The sequence below is a fragment of the Oryx dammah genome, unplaced genomic scaffold, assembly GCF_014754425.2.
Source record: "Oryx dammah isolate SB20612 unplaced genomic scaffold, SCBI_Odam_1.1 HiC_scaffold_4, whole genome shotgun sequence".
In the NCBI taxonomy this organism is placed as follows: Eukaryota; Metazoa; Chordata; class Mammalia; order Artiodactyla; family Bovidae; genus Oryx; species Oryx dammah.
This window is the reverse complement of record NW_024070188.1, coordinates 81,319,243-81,338,058: the sequence shown is the minus strand read 5'-3', so window position 1 is coordinate 81,338,058 and position 18,816 is coordinate 81,319,243. Positions and strand designations below refer to the sequence as shown.

General features: G+C 40.6%; 1 protein-coding gene across 2 annotated transcripts in view; it reads left to right on the top strand.

Moving 5' to 3' along the window:
• The window catches only part of SERAC1 (serine active site containing 1), a 55,932-nt gene extending 38,430 nt beyond the window's left edge, over window positions 1–17,502 (top strand). For both annotated transcript variants that reach the window (XM_040238897.1, XM_040238898.1), the window contains 7 exons: window positions 5,567–5,717; window positions 6,959–7,100; window positions 8,116–8,210; window positions 9,752–9,849; window positions 11,142–11,324; window positions 12,674–12,817; window positions 14,446–17,502. In XM_040238897.1, the coding sequence (XP_040094831.1) occupies window positions 5,567–5,717; window positions 6,959–7,100; window positions 8,116–8,210; window positions 9,752–9,849; window positions 11,142–11,324; window positions 12,674–12,817; window positions 14,446–14,582 (950 nt within the window). In that variant the 3' untranslated portion in view covers window positions 14,583–17,502. The remainder of the gene's footprint in view (window positions 1–5,566; window positions 5,718–6,958; window positions 7,101–8,115; window positions 8,211–9,751; window positions 9,850–11,141; window positions 11,325–12,673; window positions 12,818–14,445) is intronic.
• Window positions 17,503–18,816: the final 1,314 nt, after the last annotated feature.

Sequence of the window (18,816 nt, the reverse complement as noted above, 5' to 3'; positions counted from 1 at the left end):
ATTCCTTACGTGCTGGTGTAATAACATCTTCCAGGCTTATTTCTTCAGAGACTCCTATTTCCTTTTAGTGGAGGCTAACTGTTAAGAGACCAAGGTTGGGTGCCAGCTAGATGTGCTTATTGCTCCTGGGATGTCTTTGCTGCTTGGCTCTTTCAGTGGAAAACACAGGGTGATATATACAAATAAATGTATACGTATACATTTATTTGTAATGTATACATAATGTATACACACACATATAGATATGTAAATATCCATACATATGTGCACATATGCATGCATGTGTTCAACAATATTTAGAAATGATGAATTTATATTATATTTTCTCTTGTATCTCTCTCCTTTTTTTTTTTTTTTTTATCTTTAAGAGTGTCTTGATAAGCAGAAGATTTTAACTTACTGAAGTGTGATACAGGGATCAGCAGACTTTCCTATAAAGGACCACTTACAGTATTGGTTTTATTTGTTCCTCTTTTTCTTTTTTTAAGGTGGGAACTTAGATCAGTGATTTTAACCTTTTTTCTTGTTTCAGTTATCTATTGCTGTGTATCAAACCACCCCAAACTCACTGGCTAGAACGTCAGTTATTTCTTTTGTGCATGAATCTGGAATTTGAGCAATATTCAGTAGGGAGGGCCTTTACGGGCTCTGTGCTACGTCAGCGGGGCAGCTCAACCATGGGATGGAGATTACCCCTTTGAAGATTGCTCATTCATACCACTTATAAATTGGTACCGGCTCTCAGCTGGGAGCTCAGCCAGGGCCAGGAGCATTCGCTTCCTTCAACAGCCACCTTGGGCTTCCTTAAAGCATGGTGGCTGGATTCCAAGGGCAAATTTTCCAAGAAAGAGCCAGGTATAATAAGCTCTTTTGCCTTTTACAAAAAAATCAAGCACTGGAAGTAATTTTTGCCAAGTCTACTGATTAAAAGCTAGTCACTAAGGCTAACTCATATTTGAGGGGAGAGGATTTAGAAGGGATTTAGATCCATCCCCTCTTGATGAGAACAGTGTCAAAAGAATTTGAAGACATGTTTTAAAATCATTAAGTTATTAGCTATTTAAAATAATTAAAATAATTTAATTTAATCATTAGTTATTTTCTAATATAGGTATTTAGAGCTGTAAATGTCCTCCAACCTGCTTTAGCTGCATCCCTCAAATTTTATATGTATTTTCATCATTATTCGGTTTGAAATATTTTCTAATTCTCCTTATGATTTCTTCTTTGTCTCATGGGTTACTTAAAAGTGTGTTGGAATAATTTACAAATATTAATGGCTCTCCAGATATCATATGTCTCTGATTTCTAGTTTAATATTCCAGGCATTCAAAGAACATACCCGATGAGATTTTAGTCTTTGGTAATTTGACACTTACGTGATGGCCTGTTTTATGGTCTATCTTGGTGAATGAACTATTTGCACTTGAAACGAATGAATATTCTGTAGTTGGGTTAAGTGTTTTATAGTGATATGTAACAGTTAAACCAAGTTGGTTGATTATATTATTCAAATCTTCTCCAGATCTTTAGTTTTTATCAATTACCAAGACAAGTTAAATTCTTCAACTGTGTTTGTAAATTTGTCTGTTTCTCCCTTTAGTTCTGTCAGATTTTTCTTCCTGGTGAATTGTTCCTTTTTTATTAAGTAATTTCTCTATCACTGGTAATACTCCTTTTCTTGGAGTCTACTTTATCAGGTATTAAAATAGCCAGCTGGCCTTTTTTAATGCTTGCTGTTTGCATTGCATGTCTTTTGTGGTTTTCTCTTTTGCTTTCATTTTGCTGTGCCTAAAAATAAGTACATTTTTCACAGACATCACATACTTGCATCTTCTTTAGAAAGTTCAGCTTGCTAATCCCCTTTAATTGGAGTGTTGTGTCTGTTTGCCTCTAATATAATCATTGATATTGTTTGGTTATGTCTGTTGTCTTGCAGTTTTCCCCCTTTCTGGTTTTTTTTCTTTTTTTCTCCTTTATTGACTATTTTGGGGTTACTTGAGTATTGTTTTATATTCTATTCTTTCTCCTCTTTTAGCTTTTTTATAGTATTTAATGTGTACTTTTTGATTGACTGTATCTTTAACTTATAAGTCTATTCTGAATTCATATTATACCATTTCATATATAATGTGAGTGTCTCACAACAGTATAATTCACTTTATGCCCTCTGCCATCATTTGTGGTACTGTCATAATTACAGATATAATATGTTACAGGCCATAGACATCACAATATATTGTGGCTATTTTTCTTTTAATAGTCAAGTGATATTTAAAGAATATAAGAAAACAAATTTTATTTACATATTATATCCAGAACTCTTTACCTTCTTTTAAAGACCTGAGTCTGCTGGCAATAAATTCTCTTCACCTTTCATTTTCTGAAAATATCTTGACTTTTATTATCCAGGGATAGGTTATTTTCCATGGATAAAAAATACTTTATTGATAATGTGGGTTTTTTTTTCTGTCAGCACTTAAAAAATATCATTCTATTTTCCTTTTTCTTTTGAACATCAATCTTTTATCGTTAACAAAGCAGCAATTTGGGGGCCTGTTTCCAGAACACCAAGAGCAGGCTCCTGTCACCATGCTGGTGTGTGTGTGTATTGTCTGATGAGAAGTCTCTTAGGTCCATTTGTTCTCTTATGAAGTGTGTCTTTTTTCCTCTGCCTTCTTTTAAGATTTTCAGCAGTTTGACTGTGAAGTATCTAGTCTGTTTTTACATTTATCTTACTTGGTGTTCACTGAACTGACTGTATCTGTGAATTGATGTTTTTGATCAAATTTGGAAACTTTACAGATAGTGTCTCATTAGACTTTTTTTCTGTCCCCTTTCCTCTCTTTCCTCCTGAAACCTCAATTCTGTATATTAGACCTCTTGATTCTGTTCCATAGGTCACTGAGGCTCTCTCCATATCTTTCCAAACATTTGTTTCTCTGTGCTTTCCCTTTCTGTTTTTTAATGTACTTTTATTTAGTATAGTTGAGGTATAGTTGAGGTGCAGTGTTACATAAGTTTCAGGTATACAGCATCGTAATTCACAATTTTTAATTTATTAATGTGGTGTGTCACCCTGATGGATTTATAGGTGTAGAAGCATCTTTGCCCCTCTGGGGTAAATCACACTCAGTCATGGTGTATGATTCTTGTACATTGAATCCAGCTTACTAATGTTTCATTGAGAATTTTGCTTCTATGTTCATCAGTGATATTGGTCTGTGATTTTATTTTTTTGTGATATTTTTGTCTGGTTTTGGCATTAGGGTGATGCTGGTCTCGTAGCATGAGTTCAGAAGCATTCCCTTCTCTGCAGTTTTGTGGAATAGATTGAGAAGGATAGGTGTTAACTCTTCTCTAAATGTTTGGTAGGATTCGCCTGTAAAGCCATCTTGTCCTGGACTTTTGTTTGTTGGGAGTTTATTATTATTACTATTATTACTGATTCAGTTTCATTATTGGCATTTGATCTGTGTACATGGCTAAAGTATAAAATCAAGTCACTGGACAGTAGGAACAGTATAGTTCCATTTAGCAAAAATAAAAGTATATGGAGCTGCTGCTGCTACTGCTGCTAAGTCGCTTCAGTGGGTCCGACTCTGCGACCCCATAGACGGCAGCCCACCAGGCTCCCCTGTCCCTGGGATTCTCCAGGGAAGAACACTGGAGTGGGTTGCCATTTCCTTCTCCAATGTGTGAAAGTGAAGTCGTTCAGTCGTGTCTGACTCTTTGCGGCCCCATGGACTGCAGCCCACTGGGCTCCTCCATCCATGGGATTTTCCAGGCAACAGTACTGGAGTGGGGGTGCCATCACCTTCTCCGATATGGAGCTAGTATATATGTATAAATTATTGCTATGTAGTTGAATTTTTAAAAAGGTTTGGAAGGGTATCTACCAGACTTTTAACTTTAGTTACTTCTGAGGATATAAATGAGAATTGGGAAATGATGGGAATGCTAAAGTGGGATGTTCATTTTTAAATGCTGTTTTTGTTCACTTTTACAATTAAAATATATTCAGAAGTTATATAATTTAAAAACAGTAAATATTTAAGAAAGACACAAGTTTTCCAAGGAGAATTTGATGGTTTATAAAGGTGAAACATTGCAGGTATTGTTAAAATACTTTGTCAACTGAAAAATGCTGTAGAAATGGCTTATGCCATGCTTTCTCTAGTGTTACCTTTCTTGTGACTCCATTAAAAATGAAGCCATATTTTTGTACATGCTAGTAACAAACTTGTATATCTCTCTAGGTAGAATTTTAAAACATTATTTATTATAAAGCATTCTACAACAGATTTTGAAGAGGGGTTTTCTTTAAAATTAGAATATCATTTAAAAAAATTGTTGGGTCTGGATTTTCTTCTGGATTATTAAATAATGGCCTCCTGTCATCACAGTGATTCTCAACACTTTGCCACAGAAAGTGGGAGGAGGACATGAGGACAAGCGGCTGTCTATTGAGCACCTGCTGGGCTTGGTAATGGCAGTTTTTATCTAGATTAATTTAGTAGAACCTTCCTTTGGGTCAAAGGAGCAAAGTAACTTGACTGAGGCTTCATAGCAAGTAAGCAGGGCACAGAAATTTGACGCCCAAGTCTCTCTGACCTCAAAGCCCATGTTCTGTTTTATTTTAAATTAAATAATGCATGAACAGACTCTCATTGTAAATACTTCAGAGAACACAGATACAGCAAAAAACTAAACCCACCTTTATACAGAGCCCACCCCAATCCCAACTGCCTCCCCTCTCAGAGGTAGTGATTGTCTGTTAGTTTGGTGCCTCTTTCTAGATCTTTGTGTGTGTGATGTGTGCATGCATGCATAAACTTTCATACATATTTATGTACATAATGCAGTATGCTTTTAAACAACAAAAACATCAAAAAGAAATGCAATGGTACTGCAGAAAGTATTTCTTTGTCTCCCTTTAAGAAAGTTTTTCCAAAGTGTTATATAGAGAATGGATAAACAAGGTTCTACTGTATTGCATAGGGAACTATATTCAGTATCTTGAGATAAACAATACAGGAAGAGAATATAAAAAAGAATATATAGATATAGGTATAACTGGGTTACTTTGCTGCACACAGAAATTAACACAACACTGTAAATCAACTATACTTCAATTATAAAAAAAATTTTTTTTTCCCTCTGAACCTCAGGTCTTAACAAGTTTATAATTAAGAAACAACTTCCTCATGGATATTAAGGCCTGCTAATCTGACTGCCAATCAGAATGAAATAACTAGTATTAAGTCACTGAGTTTAATAATCATTGCTAAAGCAAAATAGGACCCTTTCTTACCGTTTATGACCTCATCCCTAGTAATTACAACTTTTGTTACATTTTCTAAATGAAAAAATATATGGCTGGGGACATCATGGCGTTGTGTTGTGGGACCCAGAGGGCCTTAGGGAAGAATGGAATTGGGGCAGTCGGGCTTTTCCTCGCAAACAGATGCAGAGGTTTGCCCCCCTCCCACCCTTTTTGGCCTGAAACCTCTCAACAGTCTGAGTGATGGGGGCTGGTATTTAGGGAGTCTGTTCTCTTCACCAGGCTGGGTTTCCATACTGGCAGAAGCAGTCAAGTCTCAGCATGTCATGGAGGCCTCCCATGCCGCCAGAACGCTGGCTAACCTAGACCGAGAGACCGTGCCAGACAAGTACCAGGACGGCGTGTACCTGCTGCACCCGCTGTACCGCACCAGGTGAGAAGGCTGGCGCTGCCGCCCCGGGCACATGGGGCCTGGAGGGCTTAGCATTCTAACTGCCTTCTGCACGATTTAGACCGGTGAAATCCTATACAAATATGTCAGATACCTCATTTACCCAAACAGTCTGCAGTCACCAAAGAATGGGAACCAGCTAAGTTACCGGGGTTATTTCCTACCAAGGGCTTCCCTTTAGGAAGAGTGCATTCACCTTTTATAACGTGGCTCACATAAACTTTGTGATGCCTATTTCGTCTTTGTTACATTACACTTTTTCATGTAGATGTAAGTTATTGACTGATGCGGGTCGTAGAGGCTGATCTGGATGAAAAATGACTAGGACATTATCATATGCAGGCACCAAATGAGCCTCGGCCTAGAACTCAAGGGACTGGAAAAAGCTTAGGCGAGTGTAAAGGCCTGTGCCTGACAAAATGGGCTGTAATGATACATTTGGCTCATGCTCCTTCCTCAGGTTATTTCTTGTCACTATTTCCAGCTGTATCATTGCTAAGACGATGAATATAAAAAGGACCACAACAAAAAAATTACACATATTTTGGATTTTTGTCAGGCACTTTAAAAATAATACCTCAGAAAATAGCAAGAACTTCTTTTCAACTTGAAAAACAGATGGCCTGGTTAATTCTCATTTGTAAATAATGTGATATGATAACGTATTTTATATGTGTGGCATGATTGTGTGTGTATTATAAATAGCTTGCAAGTAATATGCTATTGTAATTTTTACAATGTCATATACAGAGAGAATAAAGTTATTTTAAAATCTCATTTGCTCTGTTTCTGATAAACATCACTTTCCTTGATAAAAAGAATCTCTTTCATGCACACTGAGTTTGAAACTACATTAGCATATTATTTAATGTCTTAAATATTTTTATTGATTTGTATAATATTCTCATGGAATTCTCTGGAGGGTAATCTATGGCATGTCCCTTCATTGATCTCTAAGTGCGTTACAGTTGATTTTGGTTGGTCTGCCTGGCCGGCTGTGTCTTCATCCTTATGGAGACAGCAGTGAGCACGTGCCATATGTCTTTGCCAGAACTCTTTTAGGGTTCCTCAGCCAACCTGTGCTTATAAAGCTGGTCTTAATGAAGCTGATTTGGGGTCATATAAACCTGCTAAGCAGCATCCAGAGAGTGCTGTGTAGATCCCTATCAAAGTGATAACGCGTTTTTTTCTGCTTCTTTTCAAAACTCTCTCCCGCCTATTAGTCAGCCCATTAAAGCAGATGTCCTTTTTATTCATGGCCTTATGGGAGCAGCATTCAAAACGTGGCGCCAGCAGGACAATGATCAGGATTTAACTGAAAAGGTCTCAGAAGATGAAACCAAGTATACAACGTGTTGGCCCAAGGTAAGGAAGCGGCTGCCTCCAGCGGGCCAGCCGTATTCTGACACACAGCTGTGCCACCAGCCTTTGGGTCCTCATTGTGACTTGCTTGTTTTTCTCCTTCTACTGGGATTTTTTTCCACGCAGTTTTTCTTTCCCTTAGAGACACATACAGTATGTTACATGAACAGCTGGGCTTGTCACTCTGTTGTATAATTTTGGGTACATACTATGACACAAAGTGTATTAAGTGAAAAAAACAGGAGTGAGGGCCAGTAATAGTTCACTCGCACTGAAAATATAATTCAATAAATAATATATTAATGACAGTTGACTAGTTCTGTGATTTTAAAAATTATAATAGTAAGACTTTGAAGAAGTAATTCTGCTTTGGATTTCTTTGACATTATTTCTCCTAAAGAGTCTAAATGCTGGGATGAATTTACTGAATAAAATTTATCTAAAGCTCAGTGAAAACTGATGCTGTAAATATGTATAGTTTCTGGGGCTTTGTTCCACTGCTGCTTATTCACCTTCACGAGGCTTATCAGCAGAAAGAATAGTTGGCGCCCTCTCTCTGGTGACACTGGAACATGGAGAGGATGATAAACCTTGGGTTCATGGAGACAGAACCGTGACTCTAATCAGTATCTCTGAGTTCTCAGATCAGATCTCTAACCTCCGTCACTCTGTTTTGTCTGTCCTGAGATCATAGCTTTCAATTAAATGCTTTCAAAAAGCCAATTTGATCTAGATTCCAAAAACAGGCCCTGCTTTTGTCAATAGCAGACTAAAATTGAGCATACTCTTAACGCCTGCATAGACCTTATGCTGTAAATACGGATATCACCTTGTGAGCAGTGATATAAAGATAAAATGCTGCAATTATTTTTCTGATCACCTTTACACTTGACTCCAATGCAGTCTTTACTAGCTGCCAATATTACAAGGATCCTTTAGTTACGAATTTCAGTTGCTAAGAAGTAAGTGGGATAGTGGAAATTAGTATTTTTCCTTTTGTACTTTTTATTTTACATAGTCGTGGTTAGCAAGAGACTGTCCTGCTCTCCGAATAATATCTGTGGAGTATGACACCAGCCTCAGCGACTGGAGAGCCAGGTGCCCTACAGAAAGGTAACGGAGAGGAAGGGGCTGGGCCACAGGTGGCCCGGAGGGAGGGGAGTTTTGTCTTCGATGTCATAGCCAGGATTTTCTTCTTAACCTTTTCCCTCTTCCTTCTAGAGAGAGTTAGCTATAAGTAATGAAACTACCAAAGACTTAGAGTATTGCTGTTGGGTTCCTAACGTGGTTCACTTAAAACTCTTCTCATAATAAGGACCACTCTTGAGAGTCCCTTGGACAGCAAGGAGATCCAACCAGTCCATCCTAAAGGAAATCAGTCCTGAATGTTCATTGGAAGGACTGATGCCGAAGCTGAAACTCCAATACTTTGGCCACCTGATGCGAAGAACTGACTCATTGGAAAAGACCCTGATGCTGGGAAAGATTGAAGGTGGGAGGAGAAAGGGACGACAGAGGATGAGATGGTTGGATGGCATCACCGACTCAATGGGCATGAGTTTGAGCAAGCTCCGGGAGTTGGTGATGGACAGGGAGGCCTGGCGTGCTGCGGTTCATGGGATCGCAAAGAGTCGGACACGACTGAGCAACTGAACTGAACTGAGTAAAGACCACAGATTCGGAGCACAGTCTCCTTAACTCCTGGAAGTAAACACGAGGCTTTTGGCTTTTGTGTTCTCGAGCACACCACCTGACGGCAGCCGAGAGAGGTTGCGCCGTGTGGGCTCCTTCTGTCACTTGTATGTCATATGTCCAATTGTAGGTACAGGAGACAGCGCGTGACTTCCGGGCATCAGGAGCCAGACTGTAGCCAGTTCTGCCTGTGACTCACCAGCCACTTTAGGTCATTTCACTGGTCTGGGAAGTTTGATCTGCCAGTGGAGGGGGTTGGTCTGACCAGTGTTCTCAAACTGTTATCTCTGAATGATCCCCACCCAGGTGCTGGAGGAATGGTGCCTAGGGGTCAGTGGGCAAGTCCACAGGGCTCCCTCCCCACTTAATTCGGATGAGTGTTCATACACCTTTACTTAAAGAAAGGATTCTCCAGCTACACAGTTTAAAACTACTAGACCAGACAGCTTTAAAGTTCCCTTCTAGTTTAAAAATATGTATTTGAATGTTTCAATTCTGATGAGCTTTGTGCTGTTTCTAAGGAATATAACCAAAATGATGGAAGCTTAGTGTTTGTAACATAAATCCAAGTACAACTAAACAGCAATGAGAGCTGACTCCATAGGTGAACTCGCAAGGGACTGCGTGGTCTCCAGAGAGGCCACACACCAAGAGGGGGACGCACAGTCTAAGTGGGGGGGGGGGCAGTTTGACCCGTGAAAATTGCCAGTTACATGTTAGATGCCTAAACAGTGCCTGTTTAGTAAAGATTTCCACTTATGCCAGTGTGACTAAGTTAGAAATGGGGAATAAGCAACTGCAGGGATCAACCCAAGAGAACGGAAGTAGTCCTGACTCCACAATGTAGCCTGTAGAATTGGTACAGTGAATAAAGGATCTTGCTTTAAAAAGTGGACAGCAAAATTTGGGGCTGGGGGTGAGCGACAGCGTCCTGTCACGCCTGCTGTTCTCATTTTGTTCAGAAAGTCCATCGCATTCCGGAGCAACGAACTTCTGAGGAAGCTCAGAGCTGCTGGTGTTGGGGACAGGCCGGTGATATGGGTGTCACACAGCATGGGAGGTCAGTGTGTTTCATTGTTGCCAAGCCAGCACTGAGTTGTCAGCCATAGGGCTCAGCAAAGTTTCTGTGGCTATGTAATGGTGGCCCCTTTTCCCCTGAATTAATGTTTTTGGCGATAGCTTGGAGGTTTAAAATGACTACTCTCCTTCCATGCTATTTGTTTTTCTAGAAGGGGACAACTAGTAACAGATCATATAAAAAGAAAATGAGAAAATAAAAAGAAGCAAATGAGTTTGCCATTTAATGCTTTCATGAGGCATTAAGCGTGATAATGAGTAAATGTCAGAAGCTGTCCATGGCATGTATAAGCCCGACTTATAAATATTGCTCAGCACGCAGGGCTGGTCCCAGGGCCCCCCCTTTCCTCCCTGCTTCTCAACCGTCGTTGAGAGTCCGTCGTTGCTCTGGTGCCCACAGCCCCAGCCCCCTTCCGCCTGCTTTCCCCTGGCCAGAGCCCACGATGGTGGTGTGATCGCAGGGGTCGGCTCATTGGCCCTCATGCTTGCTTGCTAACCACATCTCTTGCTTTTCCCAACCCTCTCCCCCAACCCAGTTCTAAATTTTCACCATCCCCCTCACAGAGGGCCTTTGTGCAGCTCCTGGCCTAGTTTATCTGACGAAACGCTCAGGATTGCTGGCCCTGCATCTGGCCTTTGGGCCGAAAGGTGGATGTTAACACTTTGTATCCTCAGAGACCCACTGTTACCCTCCATGTTACCTTGGGTTTCCCTGTCAGCTCTAAGCCCAGGTTGGGGGACAGGAGAGAAGGTGCATTCCTAGGTGCATTCTCCCACAGCAGCTTTGTTTTCTCCACAATACGAGAGTCTGTGTTTTTTAATATTAGTACTGTCTTAATGGAGTGGTGGTTAGTGGGCTACTGTGGGTTGGGGCAGGGGCTGGCCATGCACATTCGCCTCCTTGATGGGCACTCTACGTGCAATGCCTGACCTTCTTCTCTGGGAGAGGGCATCCTGTGAAGTAAGAGCTGCCTTACAAGTGAGTTTCTAGAATCTCACCTGTGTGCAGCTTTGTGCTGCATGTTTTAGAGGTTTAGGAGCATGACCGCTGCTGCTGCTAAGTCGCTTCAGTTGTGTCTGACTCTGTGCGACCCCAGAGACGGCAGCCCATTAAGTATTAGTATTTTAAGGCCTTGCTTGTTGGACTACAGAGAATAATTGTTTCAACTTTTTTAAAGAACCCATCTCTTTCTGTATTCGTTTGCCTATTTTAAAAAAAACAATGAAGTGAAGGAAACTAGCTTACACATTTTTTTTTTCCTTCTCTATGACTAGGTCTTCTTGTCAAAAAGATGCTGTTGGAAGCCTCGAAGAAGCCAGAAATGAGTACTATTATAAACAATACCAGAGGAATAATTTTTTATAGTGTACCTCATCATGGATCCCATCTGGCTGAATACTCTGTTAATATTCGCTATCTTCTCTTTCCCTCTTTGGAAGTCAAAGAACTCAGCAAAGGTAATTCTTTCTTTCAAAAGGAAATTGGCATTGTATTAACACCAAGTATATAGGAGAAGGAGAAGACAGTTTCTAACTTGACCCGTATTACCTCATTTTACTGTTTCTATATTAGTTGTGTTTAGACTATCATGGAAAACTTTTAGTTTGGGGTTAATTTTTCTTTGATACCATCCCTTTTTCTGCTTAGCATTATTTTCTCAGTTGGTGCTAGTGGTAAAGAACCCACTTGCCATTGCAAGAGACAAGAACCATGGGTTCGATCCCTGGGTCGGAAAGATCCCCTAGAGAAGGAAATGACAACCCACTCTGGTGTTCTTGCCTGGAGAATCCCACAGACAGAGGAGCCTGAAGGGCTGTGATCATTAGGGTCTCAAAGAGTCAGATACCACTAAAGCGTCTTAGCAGATTTTTTTTAGCACACATTATTTTCTCAAGAAATACAACAATTTTAATACTATCTTAAATATTTACAATTTTAACAGATACATAATGTTCTGCTTTAAGTATTATTCCAGATTACCGATGAACTGTTTTTTCCTACAGGCTTGAAAAATCAACTATTAAAATACATGTGAGCTTTAAAGATATTTACCATATTAACTATAAGGCACTATATTTATTTTGGGCTAATGAGCATCTTCTCTCTCTCTGGAACACCTGCTATGAGAATTTTGGGACCCCTGGCCTGAGCCTTAATATGCCATTGTCCTTTTGCTCAGATGTTCTTTTTTCTGCTTTATGGAGAGTTATTGGACTTTACCTTGAAACCTTCTGGTGAATTTTATTTTTTTGCAGTCATATTTTATTTTCCAGCAGCTCTTTCTTCTGTGATCCATTTTCTTTTGAAATCATCCTAAAGATACCAGAGGTTTTGTTTTAACTGTCTCCTGTGCTCAGGTTTTCTGTCTGCTCACCGGGTCTCTCTCCGGTGGCAGGCTTTCCTCTGAGACCTGGCGCCTCTTGGTTGCCCTTTCATATCCAAGGATGGGGGACAGGCGCTCTGTGATTACACACAGGCTCTGCTGGTGAGAGGTGTTTCAGGATGCACGTGGGCGTGTCAACCAACACACTGCGGGGACCCTCCGTCCTACATAGCACACTGCCCTGGGCTCTACTTCCTGTCAGCCGGTAACATGAGAAACTTCTGCCGTTGCTACCGGCTCCTCAGTTCTTGGTTGGTTTTAGCCCTTTACTCTCATCTTCCTGGCTTCTTAGGAAGTGAAGAAACTAAACCACTATCTTGAATCAGAACCCTAATTTCCTCCCCAAATTCGCAAGGTTGCTGCATTTTATTATGAACTAGATACACAGGACTTGCCACGTTCTCGTTCTCTATAATTCTACAGATTCTCCCGCCCTTAAAACACTACAGGATGACTTTCTGGAGTTTGCAAAAGACAAAAACTTCCAGGTGCTGAGTTTTGTAGAAACACAACCGACCTACATTGGTAGCATGATTAAACTCCACGTGGTGCCCCTGGAATCAGCAGGTATTCACTCTTTTGAAACTTGTTTGACCTTAGATTCCTGGTAGGTGGTCATTATAAACGTCAGCTTTTAGGTTCAGTTTCTCAGTTTTTAGAAGACAGCTTTATGAAGATTTAGATTCTGTTACTCTGTTAAGCCACAGATTAAAATTTCTTGGCAAACATTTAACCTTGGCATTTCCTGCCCCCCTTTGGTTTAACTGATTAGACGGTGCAGGTTAACTGGCTAATGCTGTGTTAGCTTCCACACTGAAAGCTGCTGCCTTCAGGTAAGAATCCAGAACTTTTCTATCAGCCCGATTAAAAGGAGTGTTTCATTTAACAGACTGATAGCCACCTTCAGGAACCTTTAAATCTAGTACAGGCGTGGATGTTTAGTAAATAAATGGACGGTACATGGGGAATATTCAAGGAACAAAGATTTGGAAGGAAAAGAACTAGTGTGGAGTCTCTTCCTGCTCCTGGGATGAGGGGCTTGGCCAGTACCCACTCCTGTAGCCCATGTAGGCTCCTTGTGGGCAGGGCTCAAATCTCCACTCTCCTTGCAGCCTCCTCCGTTCCTCTGTGCATAGGAAACAGCGTGGACACCACTCCCTGAAACGCTTTCCCCTCATCCGGCTAACTCTTGAGTTTGCTCGTCAGACTCTTTTCTGATCGCCTCAGAGGCTGAGTCAGGTGCTGTTCTGGTGGCACTGGGGGCTCCGGGCAGCCAGGTGTGGAGTGTATCCGGAGCACCTGCCGATGGGCCTTCTCTCCTGCTGCGTTAGTTATTATCTAACTAAAATGAAAAGGCTTAATACCCTGTAGTGGAACCTGAAGAGACTTTACCTTAAAGTAATATGCCATGAGGTGAAGGGTTGCTCTTTGGTAGTTGAAGAACCTGAAGAGTTCAAAGAACGGCGGCTTTTTTGTGTCTTTTATGATGACTTTGGAAGCTTAAAGCAGAATCAGTATGGGGGCCAGCTGCTGGCAGTGACATGGCCTTGCTGTAATCCTGCCTACCTCTTCCTCTGTGCCGCCAGCTGGCCTGTCTTCCTTCATAACCTCCACCTCACTTGCTCACCAGGCTGGCCTCACCAGTACCTCCTGGCATGCCCAGGAGGTGGACTTGGCTAGGTTGAAACGTGAAAGCCTCACCCAGGTCTCCCAAGCACCATGCCATCTCCTTCCCTGGTAGAGTGAGCATGGAAGGTCTGGGTATAGGAAGGATTCCGTGTGAGACGTTCTTTTCATCAGGGCAAAGGAGCTCACTATCGAGTTTCTCATAGTAACTCTAGGAGAAGAAGTGGTTCATAGAAGTGTGGGATAACGTAGGAATAGCCTGCAGTGTATAAAGCCTTTGAAGATGACAGTGCTCAGGCACAGCTAACTGTTAGATCAGGAAGCAGGCAATGCACACATATGCAGAATTTATGAGAAAAGCATAGACGTATAATGGCACCGCATGAGACTCCGTCCTGTCATGATTAGGCACATACAGTTTAGCTAGAGTCAACTGTAAGTTCCTTTATCTTTTAGAGATCTATCACAACCAACTTGACATTTACATCTACCCATCTGGTCTCTTTCCCTGTTGACAGGAGCAGCTTATATTTTTACCTAGACTTTATTGACATTTCTGTTTTCTTTAGATTTAGGCCTTGGAGATCTAATTCCTGTGGACGTTAACCATCTGAACATTTGTAAGCCAAAGACAAAGGATGCTTTTTTGTACCAGCGTACCTTACAATTCATCCGTGACGCTTTAGCCAAAGACCTGGAAAACTGACAGCCGTCTTCTTCCCTTTTCATACATGAACACAGTGTAAGAAACGTGCTGTTCTTTTTTTTAAGCTCTATGCAATCATGCAGACATAGTCATTGTGGCATCCAGGTGGCTTGGAGTACGTCGCAGGCAACAGACTACAAAACACAAAGATAAAAGTGGCAGTCAAGATTGAAGGGAGGGCTAGACTGGACTGTTTTGAGTTAAAAAAAAAAAAACTTCCTGTGTGCCAGTTTATTTTGTGTAGCATTGTCCCTGGTGATAGGGAGCAAGCTGCTATGGCTGCAGAGCATGTGACCTGTGACTTTTGCCATCTGTGGCCATCCCTGGCTCATGCCGGGAGCAGCGCGGATGGCTTATGCAGGGAGAGCCATCACCAGTTTACCATAGCAACGCCTCTCGGAGGGAGCCTGAAGTGCAGAGAGAAGGAACTAGAACCTTTAAGACTCTGTTTTGGGTCTGGATTTCCATGTGCTGTAAATTTTTAAAACTTTGTCAGTGTAAACCTTTGTCTAACGTGTTGGCTTTGTTTTACCTCTTGTCATCCATGGGTCAGTTCCTGGTAAGTTTTTATTTTCATATTGCTGAGAACAAGTATTTTTCTTTTTCAAAGAGTTCTAGCCTATAATAATTCCTTCCAGACTGTAGCTCCCTATACTCTTAATTTTTCTCAGATAAGAAGAATAAATACATTGTTGATCAGAGTGTGAAATAAAACTATTCTAAGCCAATACATGTATTAGCAATAGTTAGTATCAAGATTATCATATTCATTTTAGCAAAATAAAGTATACCTTTCCTTCTTGCTCATTTGGAAATGGTATTGTCTCCAGCATGTGAGAAATAGGAAATAATATTGATGACTTTTTGAAAAATAATTGAAAAGTATGTATTAAAAAATAATTCACATACCATAAAATTCACTGTTTTAAATGTACAGCTCACGGATTTTTGGAGTAGTTACAGTTTTGCTATAACTACTGTGCTGCTGCAGAACATTTTATCATCCCCCCAAATCAGCCCGTACTCACCGGCAACCACTCTTCCTCTGCTCTGCCCCCAACCCCTGATAAACACGCATCTTTGTGTCTCTGTGGATTTGTCTATTATGGACATTTCATATAAATGGAATCTTACAATGGAATGGAATGGAATCTTATGTGGCCATCTATGTCTAGCTTCTTTCTTTCAACATTTATTTGTTTTAGTTGTGGTACGTAGCATCTTCATTTGAGACGTGGGATCTAGTTCCCTGACTAGGGATCAAACCTGCGCCCCCTGCAATGGGAGCACAGTGTCTTAGCCACTGGACTACTGTGGGAGTCCCTGGCTTCTTTCTCTGAGCATAATGTTTTCAAGTCTCATCCATGATATAACATGCATATATGTAGTACTTCGTTGTTATTTTATGGCAAATAGTAGTCTATCGCATTGATGTACCACATTTGTTTACCCATTCATCAGTTGATGGACATTTAGGTCCTTTCCATGTTGGGGTTATTATGAATAATGCTGCTGTGAACATTCATGTACAAGTTTTTTTGTGGAGATGTTTTACATTCTCTTGGGTATATACTAGGAGTGGAATTGCTAAGTCATGTTAAGCTTATGTTTACCATTTTGAAAATGATGGCCATTTGTAGAATGGGATAGTCAAAAGCTAAAACAAGTACAGCATCTGAAGGTAGACAGGGGTCATCCATAAACTCTTAACAACATCTAATTGTTCAATTATGCAAGGACCTAACAAGTGACTTATCTTAATCCTGCTACAGAGAACGTGCTGGTTAGCTGTCAGCAATAAACTAGCTAATGGGATCACAGGGTAGAGGCGTAGGTATGTTTGGTTCTTTTTTTTTTTTTTTTTTTTTTGGTTTTCCATGAACCATGGCAGATAAACCATGGTTGGAACATCTGTTCATTAACGTGGAGTAATAGAATAAAACTCCACTTCATAAAATCTCGATATAGCTATTATAGCTGTGCTTTAAAAATAAGGTCTAGGAGAGAGATCCAGTGTACTTCTGAATTACTATAGTTTCTCAGGCAAGCCACCATTTCTGTTTATTCTTTTTATGAGGTGGATATGATATGCACAGATTTACTTCAGTCTTGTGAGATTTAAGTCAATAATATTTTAAAAATAATCATCACCTGAAAAACTCTTAAGAACACAACGTATGAAAACATAACGCGTTTGAAACAGTTTTAAACTTAGACCATCAATAAAATGTTTCTAGCTCAGTCAGCCTTGTTTAAATGTCCTCTTTGGGAGAGGATTTCAGGCAAAGTTTCGACTACCTTTCCCCTCGTGTGAAAAGTCGCTTTAAATGACTCACCCAGGAGGAAATAAACAATACAGGCGTGTTAGCAGACTCCTAATAGCACACTGTAAACAATTCAGATGATGATGGAAAGCTAGTTCTTCTCATCTGTAGCCCCATCACTTCCTTCTGGTTTCACTGTCAACCCTAAAAGTCGAGTCCCACTGTGCTCCAGCGTGTAAATGTCACCACAGAAAGAGACTGCTCGTGGAGCATCAGGATACCTTTCTCGACACTGGCTCGGCCATTCAGCCAAGGCCACACTGACAGCCGGAATATAGTGGAGGACATGGCCCTCGGCTCAGTGGGCACTCCCGCCGTGTTGGGTGCTGGTGGACTTCCTGTTGAGAAAGGCAACACAGTAATACAGTAACGTGTCTCTTGAACTTGGTTCATAATTTATGATGCCCCTCAAATTACTTCTAATTCCTAAAATTTGAGTTTTAGGCATACCCTCCTGAATTTTCACATCTTTGTAATATATAATGTTAATGTTTGGTTTGGTTTTTATTGACATTTGGTATAAAAATTATGTCCATGAAAAAAATTTAAGCATGTTCAATAAATTAACTTTTAATTAAAAAATTAACACTTTGAAAGCTCCTAAGAATTTCAGTGTTTATTCTCCATCGAGTCCATCTCTCCTGTTTCTGTTTCAGACAGTTCATTACTTTTCATTCAAGCAGGACCTTTTTCAGTGGACTTCTCCTCCCCACACAGGATTACTATCAGATGCTGTCCTCTCTCTTCCAAGGGTCCCAGAATCCTTTTCCATTTCTGTTGCCCAGTCTCTGATTCTGATTTTCAGATTTGGCCTAAGTGGTTCCTCATCCTGCTGATAAAATAGAACTGTAATTCAGTGAACCTGTTTTGAATACTTATGCACCAAGCGTTGCTTTATACAAGAATGTGTGCTCAGTTATGTCCGACTCTGACCTCGTGGACTGTAGCCAGCCAGACTCCTCTGTCCATGGCATTTCTCAAGCAAGAATACTGGAGTAGGTAGCCACTCCCTTCTCTAGGGGATCTTCCTGACCCAGGGATTGAACCAGCATCTCCTTTATTGGCAGGCATTTTCTTAACCACTAAGCCACTTGTGAAGCCCCTTATATAAGAATACAAGGTAGCTTTATTTAGCCATATTTTAAAGATAGGAAAACTCAGCATTAAAACAGTCATAAAACTGGCCCAAAATCTCAAGAGCTAGTGAGAGCAAAGGTTAAGCCCAGGGTTTTTTTTTTTTTAATAAAACCTATGCACGTGCATTGCACAGTTTTCATAGAACGTTTAAAAGATTAAAAACTGACAAAACATCACAATAGTGGGCAGTCTAGGACTTCCAAGCTGATCTTAGAATTTCTCTCCCTCAGTAGCTTATTAAAAGGAGGGGGAAGAAAAAGGAAAAGTGGAAAATAATTCAGCAACTAAAAAAATGAAAGGACTAAAAGCTGTCATTAACTTTGAAAAATGGTAGCTAGGAAAAAATAAGTGATATTAGGAAAGAAGGTTGACCTCAAGATTAATACAGTCTTGAGAATTGTGATAACAGTTCTCTATTTTGTAGAAAAAAAGAGGAAGGCAGTCTTGAACAAAGTTAAGGAATAAATCTTGAGGTTGGAAATATCTATAATTGGACATGTAAACGTGGGCGATGGGACAGGCAGAATCAGCCAGGCTTTTTCGGAAGCCCTCATGGAACTGGTAAGTTCTAATACTTTGGCCACCTGATGCTGAGTCCACTTATTGGAAGAGACCCTGATGCTGGGAAAGATTGAAGGCAGGAGGAGAAGGGGACGACAGAGGATGAGATGGTTGGATGGCATCACCAACTCAATGGGCATGAGTGTGAGCAAGCTCCAGGAGATGGTGAAGGACAGGGAAGCCTTCCGAGCTGCAGTCCATGGGGTTGCAAA